This window comes from Pungitius pungitius, chromosome 17 (assembly GCF_949316345.1).
Source record: "Pungitius pungitius chromosome 17, fPunPun2.1, whole genome shotgun sequence".
Classification (NCBI taxonomy): Eukaryota; Metazoa; Chordata; class Actinopteri; order Perciformes; family Gasterosteidae; genus Pungitius; species Pungitius pungitius.
The window spans coordinates 8,054,736-8,077,747 of NC_084916.1; the positions used below are offsets into that span (position 1 = coordinate 8,054,736).

The 23,012-nt window shown below is 40.3% G+C and overlaps 3 protein-coding genes across 4 annotated transcripts in view; 2 read left to right on the forward strand and 1 right to left on the reverse strand.

The window, feature by feature from the left end:
* dgat1a (diacylglycerol O-acyltransferase 1a) overlaps positions 1–13,537 on the forward strand; it is a 26,252-nt gene extending 12,715 nt beyond the window's left edge. The window contains exons 3-17 of one of the 2 annotated variants that reach the window (XM_037474247.2): positions 7,632–7,672; positions 8,094–8,179; positions 8,679–8,731; positions 9,294–9,399; positions 9,678–9,806; positions 10,211–10,285; positions 10,385–10,488; positions 10,584–10,622; positions 10,741–10,782; positions 10,936–10,980; positions 11,210–11,322; positions 11,548–11,613; positions 11,774–11,861; positions 12,049–12,111; positions 12,186–13,537. In XM_037474247.2, the coding sequence (XP_037330144.2) occupies positions 7,632–7,672; positions 8,094–8,179; positions 8,679–8,731; positions 9,294–9,399; positions 9,678–9,806; positions 10,211–10,285; positions 10,385–10,488; positions 10,584–10,622; positions 10,741–10,782; positions 10,936–10,980; positions 11,210–11,322; positions 11,548–11,613; positions 11,774–11,861; positions 12,049–12,111; positions 12,186–12,332 (1,197 nt within the window). In that variant the 3' untranslated portion in view covers positions 12,333–13,537. The remainder of the gene's footprint in view (positions 1–7,631; positions 7,673–8,093; positions 8,180–8,678; positions 8,732–9,293; positions 9,400–9,677; positions 9,807–10,210; positions 10,286–10,384; positions 10,489–10,583; positions 10,623–10,740; positions 10,783–10,935; positions 10,981–11,209; positions 11,323–11,547; positions 11,614–11,773; positions 11,862–12,048; positions 12,112–12,185) is intronic. The other variant, XM_062558687.1, reaches the window with a different exon arrangement.
* A 190-nt stretch (positions 13,538–13,727) lies between these two features.
* On the reverse strand, positions 13,728–17,074 carry cfap20 (cilia and flagella associated protein 20). The gene is made up of 6 exons (XM_037474248.2): positions 16,871–17,074; positions 15,779–15,858; positions 15,569–15,680; positions 15,258–15,446; positions 15,043–15,156; positions 13,728–14,525 (listed from the first exon to the last, which is right to left on the reverse strand). The coding sequence occupies exons 1-6, from the start codon at positions 16,952–16,954 to the stop codon at positions 14,520–14,522; spliced, it is 585 nt and encodes a 194-aa protein (XP_037330145.1). The 5' UTR covers positions 16,955–17,074; the 3' UTR covers positions 13,728–14,519.
* A 3,536-nt stretch (positions 17,075–20,610) lies between these two features.
* LOC119219572 (G-protein coupled receptor 20) lies at positions 20,611–22,136 on the forward strand. Its single transcript, XM_037474838.2, has 4 exons — positions 20,611–20,763; positions 20,951–21,207; positions 21,300–21,432; positions 21,552–22,136. Exons 1-4 carry the CDS (start codon positions 20,611–20,613, stop codon positions 22,134–22,136), a joined length of 1,128 nt encoding a protein of 375 aa, XP_037330735.1.
* Positions 22,137–23,012: the final 876 nt, after the last annotated feature.

Sequence of the window (23,012 nt, forward strand, 5' to 3'; positions counted from 1 at the left end):
AATGGGAGAAGCTTCTATGAATTTGAAATCACAGAAATAATCGAAATAGGAAAAGCTGAGAATTAAACAATACATTTTTTTGTAGTAATATAAGGTTTAGTACTATAGTTGTAATTGTGGTACTAGTGGTACTAGCAGCAGTAGAAGAAGTAAGTTCTAGTTTCACTAGTTTTTGAAAGCAATTGTGGTGTACCTATTGTTGAGGTACAGATAATCATTGAGGCTTTTATTTTGAAATAATGGAATTGGGTGGGGGTGGTTTGGGAGACAGAATGTTTGTTATTCAAAGCAAATGGACTTGGTAAAATAGATTTGTACAGCGCTCTTCTAGTTTTCTGACCACTCAAAGCACCTTAACACTACATAACATCATTCACCCATTCACACACCAATGACAGGACCTACCATACACATTGGCACCTGCCCAACCAGTAACTAACATTCACACACACTGTAGTCCCAGCTAGAGGAACACTGCTGGGAATAAGTGTCTTGCCCAAGGACACATTGACATGCAAGTTAGCCGGGCCTGGGATCAGACCGCCAACCCTCTGATTGGAGGACGGCCGGGCTCCCCACTGACCCACAGTCGCCCTAAGCTAAGAAAACTAAAAAGTTATTGATGGGCCTCAAACATTACAGTAAGAATTCCCTCCATTGGGGTTGAAATACTAGTAGTACTAGTAATATTAGTAGTAGTAAAAGTCATTTTAGTAATAATACCAGTTGAAATACTAGAAGTACTAGAAATATTAGTAGTGGTTGTAGTACTATTTGAAAGAGCAATACGTATTTAACAAAACAGCTTTATCCTAAGCTTCATGGCTAAATTACAGATAATCATTGCAGCATTTATTTTGAAATGATGGTATTGGGTGGGGGGGTTGAGAGACAGTATATATTATTTAATAGGCCTCATCAAACATTACAGTAAGAATTCCCTCCATTGGGTTGAAATACTAGTAGTACTAGTAATATTAGTAGTAGTAAAAGTCATTTAGTAATAATACCAGTTGAAATACTAGAAGTACTACTAGAAGTACTAGAAATATTAGTAGTGGTTGTAGTACTATTTGAAAGCGCAATAAGTATTCAACGAAACAGCTGAATCCTAAGCTTCATGTTTAAATAACATAATCATTGCAGCTTTTATTTTGAAATGATGGCATTGGGGGAGTGGGTGGGGGGTGGGGGGTTGAGAGACAGTATATATTATTTAATAGGCCTCATCAAACATTACAGTAAGAATTCCCTCCATTGGGTTGAAATACTAGTAGTACTAGTAATATTAGTAGTAGTAAAAGTCATTTAGTAATAATACCAGTTGAAATACTAGAAGTACTACTAGAAGTACTAGAAATATTAGTAGTGGTTGTAGTACTATTTGAAAGCCCAATAAGTATTTAACAAAACAGCTGAATCCTAAGCCTCATGTTTAAATAACATAATCATTGCAGCTTTTATTTTGAAATGATGGTATTGGGTGAGTGGGTGGGGGGGTGGGGAGGTTGAGAGACAGAATATATTAGAAGGCCTCATCAAACATTACAGTAAGAATTCCCTCCATTGGGTTGAAATACTAGTAGTAAAAGTATTTTAGTAATAATACCAGTTGAAATACTAGAAGTACTACTAGAAGTACTAGACATTTTAGTAGTGGTTGTAGTACTATTTGAAAGCGCAATAAGTATTCAACGAAACAGCTGAATCCTAAGCTTTATGTTTAAATAACATAATCATTGCAGCTTTTATTTTGAAATGATGGTATTGGGTGAGTGGGTGGGGGGGTGGAGGGGTTGAGAGACAGAATATATTAATAGGCCTCATCAAACATTACATTAAGAACTCCCTCCATGGGGGTTGCTTTGAAATGATGAGAGAAGGTGGAGAGAAGGAGGTCATGTCAGGCTGCACTAATCAGCTAATGAGGATCAGCTGTGAGTCACAGAAAGAGCCCCAGCTCGTTGGCGCGGCAACGGAGCAGCTGCACTTAGCTCACAGACAGTTACTGAGAACCCACACCTCAAACAAATGCTTCCTGGAGCAAAACTATTTGGAGTAGCCAAAAAATAATGACATTTTGAGAGACACAAGACTCTACCGAACGTTTGAGTGTAGTTTTTATGTCTCTATGTGTTTTAAAACTGCTCTACCAGCAGTTTACAAAACATGGACCTTCTTTTGTTGTCTGACTTTCTCCTCACTCTAGCGCGCACTGTAAATTCAAAAAGAACCCCAAAACTAATGAAACATAATTAGTGATTATGAAAAAAGTATAATAGATATCAACAAGCTGTTTTTTTAATAAAATTGTTAAGACTTGTGTCAACATTTTAAAGTTTAAATGGTGTCTCTAGCTGAAAGATTGGAAAAGCTGAAAAAGTTGAAAGTTGAAGAAGTTTTGAAAGGATTTGAAAATTTAATCCATTAGGAAACCATGTTAAAAAGGTTGAAGATATTAATTTATATTAATTCAATTATAAGAGCTAAAAAGCTGAAAAGTCATAGCACCCCTCCCCTGAATGAGCTGAACATTTTAATATTTGAATGGTCTTAATAGCTGAAAGTGTGAAGGAGTTGAAAGGTGCGGCGGAAGAAATAGAATAATATGAAGAAGATGAATAAGGCGGAACTAGAAAATGCATTTCCTGCTGAAAATGCGTTGGAATGCAAAAAGCTGAAGTTAATTTCAAGAAGTTGCTTAAAGTACAGAAATGAAACAAGCTGAAATTATTCTAAATATTGCTGAAAGAATAGAAAAAGCTGAAATACATTTTAAAATGGCTGAAAATACAGAAATGAGTAAAGCTGAAATGAACTTGAAACAATTGCAAAAAAACTGAAATGGGAGAAGCTTCTATGAATTTGAAATCACAGAAATAATAAAAGCTGGAATTAATTTCAAAAAGTTGCTTAAAATGCAACAAGCTGAAATTATTCTAAACATTGCTGAAAGAATAGAAAAAGCTGAAATACATAAATGAGAAAAGCTGAAATGAACTTGAAAGAATATCAAAAAAACAGAAATGGGAGAAGCTTCTATGAATTTGATATCACAGAAATAATAAAAGCTGAAATTATTCTAAACATTGCTGAAATAAAAAAGGCTGAAATACATTTAAAAATTGCTGAAAATACAGAAATGAGAAAAGCTGAAACGAACTTGAAACAATTGCAAAAAAACTGAAATGGGAGAAGCTTCTATGAATTTGACAAAATACAGAACTAATAAAAGCTTAAATTACTTCTAAACATTGCTGAATCTTTTTCATTCAAACTTAATGAACTTGTACACCGCTTTGCTAGTCTTCTGACAACTCAAAGCGCTTTAATACTAGATGACATCTCTCACCCATTAATACACTGATGACACAACCTACCATACACAGTGGCACCTGCCCATGTGCACAGAATAAACAAGACAGGAGAAGATCCTGGCAACAAGTCAAAATAAAATATAAAAACATTTTGCATGGTTGGTGAGTGCCTCAAAAGTTTGCAAATAGTGTAGAAATTACTGAAAGCTTCGTGGCGGTGCCATCAAAAACGCTCCTGGATACTTCCGGATAAGTTAACCGTCATGTCTTGATGATGTCATAAAGATGCGCGGTTTTGTGAAATAAACATGGACGCTTACAGCGCCAATGACTAATACAAGTACTACGTGTTTCACTTGGACAATTACATGTTAGTGGACACACACAAATACTACAGCCCCCATCTCGATTACAATTGTTCACTCCTCAGTGCGCAGTTTCGCCCACCAGCGGACCCCCTCCTCCCCCCTAACCCCGGCTGGTCCACCGTAACTTTTGACGTGCTTATTAACTGACGGACCTTCTTGCGGTCCGATGAAGGTTATTAATAGTATATTAAGTTGACGCTTTGTTGCGTAAAATAAAGACCAAACGATCTCCTGTCATTCGCGTAAGAAAACAAACTCACGTATCTGCAGCTCAATCCACGAAGGAACAACGTCACGCCACTCCCCGTAACTTTTGACGTGCTTATTAACCTACGACCTTCTTGCGGTCCGCGAAAAGGTTATTAATAGTATCACTCGCGTAAGAAAATAAACTCACGTGCCTGCAGCTTAATGACAACACCGAAGGAACAACGTCACACCCACGGTTTAAGTCTCCAGCGGGGAGTAGCCTCGTTAGCAGTATAGCTAGCTAGCACTCTAGTACTTATGGCTCTCACATGTCTCAAATATCTTACGGTCCAGCCTCCACATTACTTACGGTCTGCTCATCCCGGGTCTCCGTCCCAACTCACGACACGCACGTCCATACGTACCGTTATCTAACCACGGTTAAACCTGCACGTCCCTGAGCTACGTCTTTATGGGCATCGATCAACAGCTGGTCGCTAATTAGCTCACGGCGAAGAGAGTGAAGAGATTTAGACAAAATCCACACCTCAAACAAATGCTTCTAGGAGCAAAACTATATGGGGTAGCCAAAAAATTATGACATTTTGAGAGACCCAAGACCCTACCAAACGCATGAGTGTAGTTTTTATGTCTCTATGTGTTTTAAAACGGCTCAAACAGCCGTTTACAAAAAGTGTACCGGCTGTGTTTTTTTTTTTTTAAATGTCGCCAGATTTGTATGGAAGCTTATGGGGCTCGGGGCAGACTTTGTCTCACAATCAGGCTCCTCACGCAAAAAGTAAATAACTCTGAGATTCCAAACTTATACGAGTCCAACCAGCACAAGCACGGCTAATGTTTTCTTTTTAAATGAAGGCTGAAAAGTGAATATTGTGGCCGTAAAGATAAAAGTGCCTCTTTTTTTTTTACTGAATCCTGACACGGCGCTCACTCTAAATCGCGGGACAATCCGGAAAACTCCACTCTAAATTCTAAAGAAACCCCAAAACTACTGAAACATAATTAGTGATTATAAAAAAACTATAATAGATATCAACAAGCTGTTTTTTTAATGAAATTGTTAAGACTTGTGGCAACATTTTAAAGTTTAAATGGTGTCTCTAGCTGAAAGATTGGAAAAGCTGAAAAAGTTGAAAGTTGAAGAAGTTTTGAAAGGATTTGAAAATTTAATCCATTAGGAAACCATGTTAAAAAGGTTGAAGATATTAATTTATATTAATTCAATTATAAGAGCTAAAAAGCTGAAAAGTCATAGCACCCCTCCCCTGAATGAGCTGAACATTTTAATATTTGAATGGTCTTAATAGCTGAAAGTGTGAAGGAGTTGAAAGGTGCGGCGGAAGAAATAGAAGAATAATAATATGAAGAAGATGAATAAGGCGGAATAAAGATTAGAAGAACAATACTTGGAATGCTTGAAGCATTCCAACTAATAAAGATTAGAAGAACAATACTTGGAATGCTTGAAGCATTCCAACTAATGAATAAGGCGGAATAAAGATTAGAAGAACAATACTTGGAATGCTTGAAGCATTCCAACTAACTATGAAGCAGCAACAAAAGCCGATCCCTCAAATATATGAGACAAGTGTTTCATGTGTCGAGTAAATTAATTAGCAGGAGCTTCTGTTCAAACTAGCCGACAGGATTATCTTCAGAAGAATGAACTTCCTGTTGTGACTGCAGCAGGGCACAGGTTGTGACTCCAAAGGCTCCCTGCAGAGCATTCACGACATTCACCCACTGTCCAAAATCCTTATGAAATAGAAATGCATGTGTGCAAGTTTCTATCTCTGTGCACACAAGTGGATGCATTGCATATGTGGACACGTGTGTGTGTGTGTGTGTGTGTGTGTGTGTGTGTTTTACAGTGTCTTTCTAGGGATGTTTTTCAAATCAGGCTTTACTTTTTTTAGTTCCCTGACCGGATTAATTTCATCCTTGAAAAAAAGATATCTGTGACGACCACGACCTCTTTTTGGTCACCAGGGACGCATCGCTCTGTTCAGGCCGTTTTAGGAAGCCTTCAGGATTAGGCCGTAAGAGTGTGAAGTGGAACCGCAAAGTAAGCGGGGGATGATGGAGGGACACACACATTTTAAAGCTTAGTCGTGTCATTTGTCCCCAATAACCAGGACTGTTTGCTAGTTTCCTTTAGTCTCAGCTACAGAAGCACGTTTCTACAGATGGGACATCGGAAGTGTTGTTCTACTTCTTTCCCTTTCGAGAGCAGGGGGTAAAGTGTTTTGAAATGCTTCTAATTCACAATCATTCACAGCCTTAAAACAAAGACGGTCAGCAAAGTAAGGATTTTACGAGCTTCTCTTCGAAACTGCTGCACATCTTCTTTAAATTGAGTACTTAGGTAACAACAAAAAAGAATATGAGATATATATATATATATATACATACATACATATATTTAGGATGCTGTACCTGGTTTTTGATATAAGGAGTTAGCCAGGCACTGCAGAAAGGTATTTGGCTTAAGACACTATGTTTAAACCTCAACAAGCTAAAGTCAAACAGTCAAATGATCCAAACAATTGATTCTTCAGCTGGTCGCATCATGGTCCCCTCTGATGTGCAGCCAAACAGACCATGTGAGCCGCTCCGATAACAACAAGGACCAAACCGCTCGTTACAGCTGCACACTTACTATCCTTCCACCGATGATGCTTAAACAGACTGATAAGTGTCAACGACTAGTTTGTTCATTGTTCTTCCTACGGTGTTCCCAAACTGCTGGCTACCTGTTGCATAAGGAACGTGAATGCATACCCCCCTGTGTGCTTTGTTGTGTTTTGAAGGAAGACAAGAAGGAGAAGAAACCCATGGGCAATGCAAACCCCACCCACACAGGCCACCTGGGTTCAGTTGAAATACCCCGTGCTGAAGTGTCTTTGAGCAAGACAATAAATCCTCCTGTCTCCCAGGGTCAGGGACACGAGAGGACACATTTGCACAGTAATAGTTGCCAAATAGGATTTTGCAATGTTTTCTTTCAATGCTCTGGGGAGGCCCATTTCTCTGGAATAGTTTTCTACACGATGGTCCTCTGTTGCTCAGGCCAACGGTCACTAAAGCAAAGGTTACCGCCTTGGACTAAAGACAGAGTTCAATCCAAACCACATTCCTGCTGGGTATTGGCAGGCGAGTGGGGCAACGTGGCACATGACCACTACTGTGTGACCTTATCGTGTGTCCCGCTCTACGCATCATTATCATTCTCAGCCGTCCCTTTAGCTGCTGCACTAAACGCAAAACGACCGACGTACATGTACGTGCGCTCTCTGTGTTGAGTGGGTCGGGTTTGATCTCCGAAATGGCCGATAGCTGATGACGGAGTTAAAGATGGACTCAAACTTTGAACTTTAGTACGTAGTATAATGATAAACTTGTTTTGCTCGACACTGAGAGAAAGCAGTGGGACAGTTATCGCAGCCGATAACTCAATTTGGGTATGGAACCAATCGTATCTCGTTTAGACTGACCATAAAGATATGAATGGTCAGTACAATGGGTACAGATATTTGTTGGTGTCATTTGTGTGTATCGACTCTTTAAACGTCAAAGTTGCTTTTGCTTTGTGCTTTGAACAATGACTCCCTCGACACTCACAAATAAACACATGGAAACCTGCAGACCCTTCATGAGGGGCGATTTTGTTGACTGAACAACGTTGATTCCTGTTGATACTGTGAACTATGCTCATTAGCTCCGGTCGCTCTTTCAGGTGCTGAGTAACGCACGCCTCTTCTTGGAGAACATTATAAAGTGAGTATGGACCTACACACACACACACACACGGTATTCATTCTCCCCCTCAACGCGGCCCTCCTGTTTACTATTACATTACATTGTATAGTCCCTTCAAAAATCAATGAAAATAGGAGGTGTACTTCAACATTTAAAAGTACATTTGACAGCCCATGAACTAAGGGCTTTGTTTATGTGTCGCTAAGGAGTTGAGACATGACTGAGTGCAAGCACGGTGTCTCCAGGTGTATTCTGGAATTATTTGTATCTTATCTAATAGTTATAGCCCTCAGTTTTCATGAGCAGAGTGAACACCAAACCTTTTAACTGACCAATCTCAGAGTAAACCACTGATAAACCCATTTTCAGCCCCATTTCCACAGAAAAGCACTGATAACTGATCGGATCCAATCTTTCTACTCGCTCCTCTCCTGTCCAGGTATGGTATCTTGGTGGACCCGATCCAAGTCGTGTCTCTCTTCCTGAAGGACCCTTATAGCTGGCCATCAGCTTGCCTCATCATTGGTATGGAGCTCTAGTGCCCCTGTCGAATGACTCTCAGACATTTGTCCTTCTGGGACCTTTCATTGGAAAACAAGGGAGGTGTCAGGAAACACAAGTCCCCGTCACTGTGCCAGTGATAAAACATGTACAGCCTCCCCACGGCTTTAATGGCTGATCTGATACAGCTTGTTTGAGTGGATTGAAGAAGCTAAAGGCTCATGATGGCATATAGAAGCTCCTGTCCTCTGTTATTGATTATCAACCCAAAGGAAGGGGGACTCAGGGACATTGTCCCTTTTCCCGGCAACAACGGGCTTCAGTCAATCTAAATGAAATGGAAATGGAAAATACTGGACTTGTATTGTATCTGAAACCTTCTTTCATGTTTGACTAAATACATTTTCACCAGGTTGTCTGTCTGTCTGTCTGTAGTTACACTGAGTAATAAAATAAAGCCAATCTGCTTTCCATCTATGTGATGCTGCATGTGATGGGCCCGTTTGTCCTTCCTGTGTTTCAGTGTCCAATGTGTTCATCTTAGCAGCCTTGTACACAGAGAGGCGTCTGGCTGTGGTGAGTCATTTCAACTATTTGCCTACATTTTCATACCTTCAAATGTTTTTCCTTTACTATTGTGGACACTGCAAATTAAGCATGTTCAATTCAGTCTGCTTTTGTTAATTAGCCAATACATTGCTCAAACCTTTTTCTACTTGACCTTTTGTTTGGATTCCAAAGACCTTGACATTGAAATTATAACTTTGTTCAGGGGTTTTGGCAAACTTATAGCTGAACTGGAAAGGGGGTTGAGGTTTGTTTTGAATATTCATCATTGAGGGATCTCCCATCAAGGATGTTTACCCGGAGTCGACGCACAAAAGTCGATAATAAGAAGAACTCTCCTGGTTCAGATTAGGTTACATATGAACAGTCTCTGCCAGAGAGGCTCAGGGTCAACAAACAAATAAGCATTTTATCTGCAGTACAGCTCTAAGCCACACAAAGGAGCCTGAACATTCGTATTGTCCAGATAATTGAAGCTTACTTATACATATGTGTATGAGGCCTATTGTGAAGAAAGTTGCAATGGTTTGCTATTTTTTTTAAGTGTGTGTTTTAACTGTATCTTTCCTAGGGTACCATTTCCGAAATGACAGGAAGCATTCTTCATAGTATTAACCTGACATCCATGTTGATCTTCCCTGCAGCCACTGTACTTATTGTGACGTCCATGACCCCAGGTGCATAATAAATATACACATGTTTATGACACATAAACAAAACATTTCAATTAAGAATGAATGCTTTTGTGTATCTGGATGAAAGCGCAAACAAAACTTGTTATATTTTTCTTCAACATAAATTGCCTTTAAATCATCACTGATGTCTTATCTATTATCTCTAATTAAGCTAATAAAAATAGCTTAGCTTAGTTCCTTTCTCTACACGCATCCACACAACAGAGTTCATATATTGCCCTGTTTGTCTGTGTGTGTGTGTTTGTGTGTGTGTGTGTCAGTGGGCGGCGTGCTCTCGTTAGGAATCTACACGGTTCTGTTTCTCAAGCTGTACTCCTACCAAGACACCAACAGGTGGTGTCGAGAAATCAGACAAGCAAAAGCCAAGAGACTAACACGCTCATACTCATGTAAGTATATCAACACACACACACTCACAAGAAATGTTGAAGAAATGCTATCTAGAATGGCAGCAGGCACGTGTGTAGAATACAGCAGCGGGCAGAGGGCTCTTGAGCAGGGCAGTTAGGAGCAGTTTAGTCGCCAACAACAAACCTCAGCTCTGACTTGACAGGATTGGATTGTTTTAAATCAGTAGTGTGCTGCTAACGCCACCTAGTGGTTACACGACAAACAGCAGCTTTTGGCTGACCCCGTCAGGTCAAAGCTGTATGTTTTGAAGCTTTTTCCATCCTATAAGCGCTACTTGAAAGATTTACCTCCTCACTGTAGGAGCTGACATAAGCAGACATCGCTTTAGTCAATAAAATTACTTGAGACGTAAAGTAATACTTCTCACGTGTCTGTGTAACAGGTCCGACCGTGTCGCAATTGAATGGTTCGGCAGTTCATTCTCATGTCTCCTATCCGGGCAACCTCACCCACAGAGGTAACCATGACGTCAGCATGGCGATAAACTGCACAGTTTACGATACGATTGTAAAAACAGTCCCAAATTAACTTTTTGATTCCTTTTTTTTGTCTTCAGACACGTACTACTTTGTCTTTGCCCCAACCCTGTGCTACCAGCTGAACTTCCCGCGGTCCCCTCGAATACGCATACGGTTCCTGCTGAGAAGACTTTTTGAAATGGTGAGAGGGAACACTCACTTTAGTTGTAGGCTTCACTGAGATTTTGCTTACTGAAAAACAAATGGACCCTGAATTTGACTCTCTCTTTCTTGTAGCTTTTCATTATGCAGCTCCTGGTGGGGTTGATACAGCAGGTATGTGGCACTCACAAAACACATACCTTTCAAAAGAAAGTCACAGAAATATTTGCATTTTTAAATCAGTCTTCACCCCTAAAACGATTCAAGTTCATTTTCATTTTGTGTCTTCTAGTGGATGGTTCCCACCATACAAAACTCAATGAAACCATTCCAGGTGTGTACATACACACACAAACATAGAGAATACCTTCCTATATATGATGATAAGAGATCTCAGGGGAGCAAGAAACAAGCACCCATAGACTGAAAGGTTTTTTCTTCAGGGCGAACACAGTCAATAACAAAGTTGTTATTGTGCCTCTCACAGGAAATGGACTTTTCTCGGATGGTAGAGCGCCTCTTAAAGTTAGCTGTGAGTATCATGACATTCTGTAGTTACGCTGGACACACAGATGGTATCCCAGCATAACCCGGAATGAAAACCAAGGAATAAAAGATACCACTGTTTACCATTAAATCCTGTCTTTTGAACTATGAACTTTGTCTTAACTGTCACAAATTTTAGATTTTGCAACATTGCAGCCTCATTGTGACCAGGACAACCTAAACACCCCCCCGCCCCCCCTCTCTTCCTCTCCCAGGTCCCGAACCATCTGATATGGCTAATATTCTTCTATTGGTTTTTCCACTCTTCTATGAACTTTGTGGCAGAGCTGCTGCAGTTTGGAGACAGAGAGTTCTACAAAGACTGGTGGTGAGTTGAAGAAACATCAAACATTGCAAGCGCACATGTATAAGATACCTGGAAAGAAATAGCGTTACATTCTTAACGTGAGTTAGTCAGTCCCATTTTGTCTTGATTATAACACAACGAGTGATCATGGAGCATGTGTTGCACACATGTGTCTTTATTCGTAGTTCACTCAAAGTCATCATTCATAACCCGTTATCTTGATGTCAAATTCTCCAAACTGTTCAGGAACTCCGAGTCGGTCACATATTTCTGGTCCAACTGGAATATCCCAGTTCACAAGTGGTGTCTGAGGTGAGCACCAAGCGTCTGTTTTATTCTCCTTCATGTTGTCTTTGTAGTCTTTGAGAAATTAAATCATAAATAAATCGAAGAAATTAAGGTGTGTGCCGCCATTTATTTGGAGGAATTCCTGGCTAATTTGTTAGATCACTGGGTCTTTTGTGTGTTAAAGACACTTTTATAAACCGATGCTGAGGAAGGGAGTCAACAAACTTCTGGCTCAAACCGCAGTCTTCCTAATGTCTGCCTTCTTCCACGAGGTAAAGTCTACACATTTGCTTATTCAAATGTTTATATTGAACATCTGTGCATGATTGCTCACAGCTGGGATGCACTGGATGCTGATGCAGCCAAATCTGTCAAGTTGTTTGCAGTTTCTACATATTACTAATACCTTTTTATTCTTTTTAAAATTCTGTTTCTGATATCTTGAATTTCTCTCTTCAGTACCTAGTGAGTATTCCTCTGAAGATGTTTAGACTGTGGGCCTTCATGGGAATGATGACTCAGGTAAGACGCATTGAATGGCCATACATCTTTCCTGTGCAGCAGGCAAACACATTCTGACCTCTGAATCTCTCCAGGTTCCCCTGGCTTGGTTTGTGGGTCGATTCTTGAATGGAAACTATGGCAACGCTGCTGTGTGGATCTCTCTCATCATCGGCCAGCCTGTCGCTGTGTTGATGTACGTCCACGACTACTATGTCATTCATCACGGGGGCACGACATAGTGCCGGACAAGCACGCGCACACACACACACACACAAACAAGTACACCAGCGTGCAGGACAACTCAATGATTGAAAGGAGACCAAGTGAAGGTGACTTTATTAAAAGCCCTATTAATTTGAAATAGTCGTTTGAAAAGCAGCGACTTAAGGGAAATACTTTTTGACTTGTTGATTTTTGCACTAAAGGGAAATGAACCATTGTATGCCGCGAAATGATATGAAAATGTTGTTTGAGAAGTCCCTTCTTTCTCGCGTCCAAAGAAACCTGAGAAATGACGAAGCCAGATAAACCAGTATTTGCAGTATTTGTTTCACAGAACTTTATAATAACTAAAAGGACTTGTTAAACACGGATGATTGAAGACATGGCACTGAAGGAAGAGATGCTAGAACGTGAAGTAGAAACTGTAAAAGGGAGTTTTTGTGACCTTATTTGTAGAGCCGTGGAGGTCCAGGCAGTGTCTCCTCTTCAGTCTCCTAACATCGATGCAAGCGTAACGCAACACATGCTGCCATGTGTTCTGTTATGGCACTACTGTCTTTGTGTTGCACAAGGTTTATTTTATACTCGTATCATTTTGTCGGTGTGACTGTCCCAATTTATGCCATATTATGATTTGTTTAATTTTAAATGAATAAATTGAATGCACTAGTTGATTTATTGATTTGAACCAATGAACGTTTTTTGCACTTTAAAGAGATGCCTGCTGTTGACTTAAAGGTTTTTGATTTATAGATTTAATGTTTTTTACGTTATATCAATTCTAGTGTAAGCAGTGCTAATGACTTTGAATCATGCTTTTCATTTTTTTCAGTTTATACATTCTAAATACTTTTCAGATATCTTGATTTGATAATTTATTTAAAATGTTGCTAAAAGGGATATCATATCAAAGTTAGATGCTGTTTTTTTTCCTTCGTTTTGAACTGTTTACCAAATACATCGCAACAGTTGGCTGAAAAAAATTACAGCCTTTCTTTGTAAGATTTGTTTTCTTTTACAATGCCTTTGAATTCATATTTGAAATACTTGGGAGCTGATGACTTACTGCCCACGCGAGTTGTGTACAGATGAAATCCAACCCTTTAGCAGAATGACACCTTTTCAAGTTTCAAAGCAGTATTTTGTATGGTTTCATGAAAACAAGATGTCACTTTGAAAAGCCTTATCCAAGCATAAACCATATGAGCTTATTTGTATTTGAGCAGACAAATGGTAGTGTGCAGTTTGTTTGACCCACTTTTATGAACAGATGTGACCCAGTTTAAAATCAGTGTTAGCTTTGGCCAACTGAGCAGCGAGTGAGTGTATGACATTGGTGAAGTAAACATTACAAAATGAGCACATTAATAATAAACACGTTTTGAGTACCACACAGAGAAAACTGCAAAATGCTTGTTTCAGTACATTTTAAGTTGTAAAATCAACACAAGAAAAACAACACATTCAATAGTGAGTAGAACTAAAATAAATCCCAGATTTTAGTTTACAAACATTTTCTCAATTCTATTCACTCAATTAAGTTTACTTGTATTTCTGTCTTCTACAACTTTACATTGTAAAATACAAATTGACAGGGTGTTGTCTTCTGGAGTTTAACATGAGCAGCTTCATCCCCACAGACAGCTTTTATAAAATCTTCTATTTGTTGCACCTTCTGAGTTCTTTTTGTGTTTTGTAGCACTCGCTGTCTACATTATTACTGTACTGTCTGCTCTTGAAATGCTTAAGATTGAGCTTGAACTGTGTTTTAGTTGCTTTTGAATGATTATGTGATGCAGCATATAGTTATATAAATGTATCACTGATCTGTTCATTCTGTACACAGAAATCCAAAGAAACAAAGATTGATTGTTTTTGGAATGCAAACCGTGTGTCATTTAAAAGATTATTTATATATGACAAATTGACTTATCATTTAGTGGTCATTTTCTTATCTGTTTACAGTGGAGTATCCTGAATTTAGTTGTCATTATGTTTTCCAGCGCATGGATGAGGTCGAATGTGTCCCACAAAGTATTGTTTCTAGAAAACCTATAGTCAGCATGGAAAACTGACGGGTAAGTTCATAAAAAACATCACTGTACAGAGATTCAGAATTCAAAATGTATATTAATACAGGCAAAAAGAATCCTAAGAGTGCCTCTCCACATCACGTCTGGAGGATTTGTTCAGGATGGGAAAGTCTACTTCTGCAAGAAATAAACACAAACAAAGGACAGTTGGTCAAATTTTTAAAAACAATCCACTTATTTACTTCCCACAAGTAAAAATTACTGTAACGTGCCAAAAAGAATTGTTAGAGCTGAGTTCTGTGTGTCGGATTGTTCCCTCTGAAGTGGACTGCAGTGTTTTCAAATATTACAATAGTGTAAAAGTTCCACAGTAGCACCAACAGAGATTTGAGCTGTTTAAGTTGATGAGAACTGAAACATGTTTAACATTACACATTCATCTCTTCTTTTTCTGTATTTCCAATGCAATCAGTTAATATAACTATAAAAGGTCATACTGCCATCCACACTATTCTCTGATTTAAAGCCAATTATTTGCCACATCACATTTTTTAGCACACAGTGGACTGGAGTTTATGCGGAAGTTACAGTTTGATGTACTGAATTTAGAACGGAATGGAAATTAGTCATAATAGCAAAAGATTCATTGCCCTCTCAATTGTGTGGTTCGATGTTGTGTACATGTGTGTGTCACCTTTGCTTTTGGGTTCTGGACCGGCAGGTAGAGTTTAAACTCAGCTGGGAGCTCGTCCTCGGAGTACAGTCTGTCTGAGAAATATACTCTCCTTATTCGACAGTTAGCGTGGATCTGTAAGGAGAACAGTTTGGATTCATTTGTATCAGACACGAGGGTCTGCAATCACACAAGTTCATCTGTAGAGCGAGCCGGTTCCTGGTCTGTGCACTAACCTGTACACGCAGCGTCTCGATGTAATTGGTCCCGTAAGCCCTCCTGGTGAAGTCTGGCAGGTTGAACTGAATCTGGTTCCAGCCATCATCCAGCCTCATAGGCATGGTGCAGATGAACGGCTTTACGCGTGTCGTGCTTTGATAGTTGCTCGCCCGAAACCGCCGGCGAACATTTTTATCGTCTAACACCTATACGTTTTTTCAACAATGGGAAGAAAGCATGGATCTGGTGACTGCAAGAAAATAAACACATGTTTGTTCCGACACTAAGCCATGACGGTTGTCTGTATCTGCAGGAATGCCTACCGTACCTGGACTTCAAAGGTAAAATACTTCTTGAGATTTTTGACAATCATAACTAGAAAAGGAAGTTTGATGCCCAACGTCTTCTTGGGGTCTGCGGGACATGTTATATATGTGGTACTGCAGGGAGTAGAAGAAACAGAAAGACGAGTGAGATGGATGATGGTGGTAAGTGCCTAAAAGGTTTGACCTGAAGAATCAGTTAAACATTAACTCACCTGACATTTGCCCCCTCCACCTCCAACACCATCGAGTGGATGTCATTGTCCATTACTCTCTTGATGTGACCATTCCTCACCTTTCAACACACAGAAATATATCAGTTTATGCACGGAAAATATCTCACTGGTAAAAGAGCTGAGCCACAATGGCACAATGGCAATCCAAGGGTGTACAACTGGCTGTACTTCCAAATATGTGCATGTGCATCAATGAAAGTTTGTACAAACATCACATTTGCTGGACACCGTTAAAGAAGCTGTTGAAACATATCCTCAAATGCCAATGAATGACTGGCTTTGAACAGCATAGATTGTTATGATTAAAGGACGATCTTATTTTTTATCTTTAGACAGAATTAAACCAGCTGAGGGAACTTTTTCTCTGGCCTTTCAAAGGCAGAAACCCGACTGGCTGGAGTGGCCTTTGAGATAACTTGGACCTGATTCCTTCTTGGTAATGAAAAGGGGTTTAAACCGGAATGCCCACTTGCTGCTGTATTTTATGTTAATGCTATAGTATTGTACTCTAAAATCCTGTATCAGTCAGGACAATAACAGTTCATTGTCGTCAGCGATTACAAATCCTCCTCTATTACTATTGTTACCTGTTGCTCGGCAACATCTCCTTTTCGGCCCACCGTGTGTACTGCTAACGCTAACATTGAACCATAACTAAGTACTAGGATCTTCCCGAATAACAAGGTCACTAATGTACATTCCCATGTTTTATCGTCCCCGACAGTTCAATACCATTGCTTAGATTTATACTGCGACCTCTTTTTGGTTTCAAAATAACGGCAAGAAACTTGACAGCGCTATTGAGAGGAGTAATAACTAAACATGGAGTTCATTTATTTAACGTTATACTCTTTAGTGAAGCCGATTGACCACGCCTATCAAATAGTGAATGGAAGTTGAAACATTAACATTTGAAAAACGCATCCAAAACACGCCACAACAGAGAAGGACGTTTTCATCTTGAGATAACTTAGCTAACCTAACCTAAACATGTACCACAGCTTAGCTTTAGCACGGCTAGCTAACACAGCTAAACTCGGTTCGTAGTATTCGGCCTGAACAGCGGCTCACCTTTTTATCCCATATCTGAAGCGGTTTGCTTCCGATGCTGTATAAGATGGACAAGAATCCGCTTTGAAACGTATTTTTAAACATCTTCTCAGCACTTAGTGCACTGCCGTTTTGCGCACGGGCATTAGTCCTAAAACTGCTGCTAGCTAACAAGCGTTGCGTTTGTTTACAGATTTGGTTTCCGTTCCCATCGCTACCACTTCCGTGTGGTTCAAAAGAAAAACATTTCGATTAGTTTTAGTTAAATAAAATATGTGACTCCTCTATTTTTATATCACCCCAAGTCCCTCGTCAGTAGAATTAAAATGTGTAAAGCATAGTTCACATTGATATTCATTTATTTATATTCAATATTTTACTGTCGCTAGGGAACGGAAGCTCTACTATATTATGAAATATACATATTTATCATTTGTTTCACGGGCTTTCTGTTAAAAGATCACCAAATAATGTTGCTTTACTCGAACTCTAGAAAGCTCCACCAGACTCACTGAAAATGTCCACTAGCAAATTGACTTTTATATGTTGCATTGTTAGTGTACCCCACTAAAGGGTTGAGTGAGTCATCTTCCTCACACTCTCCAGCACTTTAAACAAGCTCAGCCAGGATGGATCAACTTATAATGGTTTCAAATATTTAAACAAGGTAAAACACATTCCATCCAATTTTAGCCAAGACCATTCAATGACTGAATCCCTATTCAATTTTTATATGAACCAAAGATGTTTTATTCATAGGCTATTCAGGTCAGCTGTGTGCATTTTGACATGTATGCAGTTACCATACAAGTGGACACACACACTCCGGGGTAGTAGCCATCACTGTAGTTGTTTATGTTACTTTTCTTCACTCCAAATAGTATACCTCTGTTAAAATGAACGTAAAAGACCTCCTCCCTTTCCTTCTCTGTCTGCATACGCTCTTTCTCTCTCTCTTTTCCTAGAACTGAGGGTGTAAATTTAATTAGCCTGCTTCACCGGCTGGCAGCTTGGTAAAAACATGTACAGAAACTCTCCTCTAATTGAGTCAGGTATTTACACAGAGACCAACCAGGGTGGAGAAGGACTTTTTCCCTGTTCAGGCCCTTTCAACGGACCACCCCAGGGACGGCTTAAAATAAACTCATTGAAAACCTACTTGAGTAAAATAGTCCATACTGGTTTCTCTTTCTTTTTTGTCACATAAACAGAAGTTTGTTAAAATTTTTGCCGAATGTTCTTTATTTTTTACATGTGACTTACTCAACTGTTATTTCAGATTTGGTTGGGTCCAATAACAGTTTATGTGCTCTAAAATGGCTTAAATCCACCCGCTAACTTTTGCTTGTTTTTCTGACAGTGTCTCTCCGGACACTAAGCAAAGTGCCTTATTTACACTGCATTATTTTCTAGTGTTTATTCCCTCCTCACACCACTGAGGAAGGGGAGGGAGGGGTGTTAGGGGGGATGACACGAGAAAGAGTTGCTGCCTGATTGTACTCCTCTCTGCTGGAGCATCCCACCCAGAAGGGTTCACATCCCAATCCTGGAACTACAGGGGACACAGGAAGAAAGAAGACGTCAAACAGTAACTTTGTCATACGGATATAAACTTTTAAAACTTTAAGTAAGTTTTGGGCAGATCTCCGGGACAACAACTTTTTCACTCTCTTCGACTCCTTTGGAGGTATGTTTCAGAACTCTAATTTCTTACCTGTTACTTATAATGCTGATTTTTTTTGCTCTTCATTAGGGATTAAATGGCTCCAATAGCACTGCAATAATATTTAAAAGAAAAATACCACCGTTTAATCAAAGCTGTAGGTTACATGCACGTCTTTCTCTGAAAACAGGAGATTTTCATTAATTTACTGTTCTCTCTAAACCTTTGGGATTTACAGATTTATGGTTTGGTTAAAGCCTGTTTTGGAGACTTGATTGTTATATGGAATTAGCTCTCAAAAGTTGTGCTGGGTACAAATTATCGGCACAAATCTTCTTTTGGATGTGACCATGACATGAAGAAGACAAGGCTGAATCAGGAACCAGGGTGTCACAATTTTTCTGTCCTCTAATCCTGGCTCTCGGCCATGTTTCATCCGATTGTCTGTAGGATGATGAATAGTGGAAAGCCCTTCTTTGGCAGGACGTGTTAACAGGAGCTCATCCATCTCTGGTATTTAAAAGGAAAGGAGAGACATTTTTGAATGTCTGAACAGGATCTACCTGTCTTATGTGAAGAAACAAGTTACCAAGTCTGGATTAAAAGTGGGAAAAACATTTCTCTCAGGTGTCAAAATATTGAAATTTTATTTAACCCCCCTCGAATGCTATTTCTCAGAGTTTCTTTGAGTAAATGTATTTACAACCCTGCCTCAGGGTATGGATCATGAAGGAAGAAACTAAGTTAAGTAAACCTAACTTTGACTCTATGAAACGCAGATGTCTCTCAGAAACAATGAGACCTGGTAGGCAAGACTCCGCCTCTGATTCACCTTCAATCCAACTAAACATAACCATTTGTTGATAAATTGTATTATCACAGCATTATATTACATACTATATTTGAGATTAATACCTGAAATTTAAGCCATACTTATTTCAGTATAAGTAAGCTGCTATAAGTGAAACAGGAAAAGTTGTGTTTTACGTTAATTAGAAACAGTCCAGTGTACTGTCTTAACTATAACAATTCACATCAGAGCTAAACACACATTGGATGGAAATTAGTGCAGCTAGACCAAGAACGTAAAGGAAAAATAACATCTACTCTAGAAGGCTCAAAGTTCATTCTTGGCCTCGTAAAGGGTCGTTCACAAAACAATCAAACCACTACTTTAAGACCTATGAAATACATCTGAAAGTCCCCAAAATGTTTCGGGAATGTTCCTTGAAAATTCCTGGTGTATTTTTGGTGTTTGTACAGTTACATTCACCTTAAACCTCCTTAAAAGAGAAGCGTCTGCACATTGGAGACTCTAAAACCTCCCCTCTATTAGAAAGGATGTGTCACATTTATTATATGTATGTGATCAAACATATATTGTGTGTTTAACACAACATGTGTCAACTGTATTAAATAGCACCACATACCGATGTGGTTGTTATCAACATTGTGCACCCTGTTTAAACATAAGGTCCCTACTAAACTTTGTTGAAAGTGTCACATCCTTTTAGAGCGCATATGAAGATGGATTCAGTCATTTCTACAGTACGAGAGGACGTTGTTTATAAGATGAGGATTTCTGAAGTCTCTCCCTGTGGATTAACTTTTCGTTCTTTTATTTTTTAGTATGCACGTGTCTGTTCAACAAGCTGAAATATGTTGAGTTGTTTTAAGTCATTGACTCCACGCTGCATTGCTTTGGACTTGCTTAGGCTGTTAAAGACTATTTATGATACAATGCAACTGCCTCTGTGATATAGGACTGAAGCATCTTTCTCTTACGAAAGTCCTTTCATTGATTTAAATACATGTACAGCTGCCAATCATTCATCTGATATTGACATCAAAGGAATTCCACTCAGTAAACACAACACAACAAGTACCTGTATGCAGATGATGCATTACTATTCTTACCAAGCCTTCCCTTATTGTTCTCAAAAAATAACCTCCTCTGCATTGAGGTCGGTCAAAGCATGTAGGTACTTCTAATCTATGTTGGCTTACAAGTTCAGGCATTTTTTGTTATGCACAAGACGAAATTGAGTTCTCTTCTCTTTTCCTCACTTCTCCTGCCACTCAGAAACCAGGTTTGTCAATGGAGAGCCTTCTTTCCAACATCAGCTCCACCTCTGACCCAACTAACTGCAGCGCCAGGGACCAGCGGTGGGGGCCAACTTACCTGCACAGGTTTGCCCACCTGGATGTGCAGCTGTACCAGGACTTCTACGCTCTGTGGGTTTCTCTCATGGTAAGACCAAGATACCGGTTGGTAGGAAAAGGGGTCATGTTAGTCCACTTTTAAACCCACATCAGCTATGATTCAATGAACATCAAATCTTAGAAATGTAGAATGAGAAAATGTATTTTTTTGTAAGAAGTACAACATGATTTGTTTGAAGTGAAGCCACCTTGGCTAACCTGACTGTGTACTCCAGGTGTGTAACTGTCTGATGCTGGTGGTCGGTGTGGTCCTCAACGGTCTGGCTCTCTATATCTTCTGCGGGGCCTCCACCCACTCCTCCGCCTCTGTGGTTTACACCATAAACCTTGCTGTGGCGGATCTGCTGGTGGCACTGTCGCTGCCCGCTCGCATCGCTCTGTACCACAGTGGAGGGGGCTGTGTGGCCTGCTCCTACGTCCACACCTTCAGCTACTTTGTCAACATGTACTGCAGTATACTATTTCTGACCAGGTGAGTCGGCCCCTCATTTGTTCCACGTTTACGATCAAAAATAACGATCAGCCAAACCCTCTTTAATCTCCTCTTTGTAACTCGCCTTCCAGTATCTGCGTAGATCGGTACCTTGCTGTCGTCCATGCGTCCGGTACTCTCCATCGGTGCAGGACCAGGGGAACAGCCAGGTGCGTCAGCGCCACAGTTTGGTTCATTGCAGTCGTGGTTACCTACTCCTTCCAGGTGAGGACACGCCCACTGCACACACATACACCACGGATACACAACACCGATGGATCATCTGATAAAAAACAAACAGACTTAGACCCGATGTGCTGGGACCTCTGTTCTGCTCTCTTTAGACCACTGCGTTGGAGTTCAGCTCCTCCTGCGTGCTCCTCCCTGCCCTCTTCTACCTCACCATCCTGGAGTTCCTGCTCCCCTTGTTGGCCGTGGTGGGCTTCACCCTGAGGGTCGCCTGTTTTCTCACCTCCAGCCCCGGCCTGATGCCCCAGCAGAGCAGGGCGAGGAGGGTGCGGGCCGTCAGGCTGCTGGCCGCCGTCCTGGTGGTCTTCACCATCTGCTTCACGCCGTTCCACGTCCGGCAGGTGCTGGTTTACTTCTGGGTCAACGTCGGAGGGGAGGGGCCGGGCCAGGGGGCGGGGCACGTGCTCGCCTTTCACATCACAGTGACGCTGAGCAGCCTAAACAGCTGCCTGGATCCAGTGGTTTACTGCTTTGTGACGGACAGCTTCAAGAGGGTGTGGAGGACGAGGAGGGGAGCCAGGGAGGCGGGCGTGGAGGCGGGTCACGCCAGTGGGGAAGAAGGGGAGAGGAATTCAGTGAATAAATGCCCGAGTACGGCACTGGCCATAGCTCACAGCGTGGCCACAATCACTCTCTCAAGCTCTCCCCTTGCTGCCGCTAACGTGGAACATTCCACTTAAAGACGGGTGGCCGCTTGAACAGAGGTGAGTGTAACAGTCCCAAGACAAAGAGATTGAGAGAGAGATTCTGAGGCTGAAAACTAAATGATCAAAGGGAGATTTAAAAGAAAACTAGACACCGCTGATTTCTCCTTTTATGAAGCAACCATCCCTTCAGAAGGTGCCACTCTCCATTCTTCCCTTTATTCCCCAATCTCCTTGTCTTTTTTGACTTGATTGTCCTGAGGCTTGCGAGAAAAAGCACTGGACCACCAAGGGATGGGGTTGCTGTGAAGCCGATGAGCTTTGTACTGTTAGAGAGACCACATGCGTCAAGGAGAGACAGGATTACAAAATATTGAGAGATCTAGAATTGCTGTTTAATCTGCCAACTCATGTGGAGTGGCTTATTATGAAACTATAGGGTACAAAATTGAAATTGTCACACTATATAAGCTTCACCTGTTAACCTAAAATAACAATAATAATACAGCAACTGAGCCATAATCTAAACCTTTACAAAGATATTGATTTTCAGTTTGAATTAAAATAATCAGTAGTCTTTTACAAAGAAATATATATTTTTTGAGTTGTAGTTGGAACAAATGACCAGTTTTTCCATTGTTAGATGTGTCATGAGGGGTTAGATGGTTAGAAACACTTAAATATTACGTCAATGACACTAAAGTGCGGAGCGAAGGAATGAAAGCGTTAGGGTCTAACAATGGTCAAAACATTAAATGAGCTAGAAGCAAAGCTCCTTTTGAATGTATAAACACAGTTTTTCAAGTACACAGTTAAGCTTTCTTTGTTTATCATCTTACAAGTGTCTAAATGTCAGCATTACAGACTGTGGGAAGGAATAAAAGCAACACAGTGACTTTACACAGATTTCAT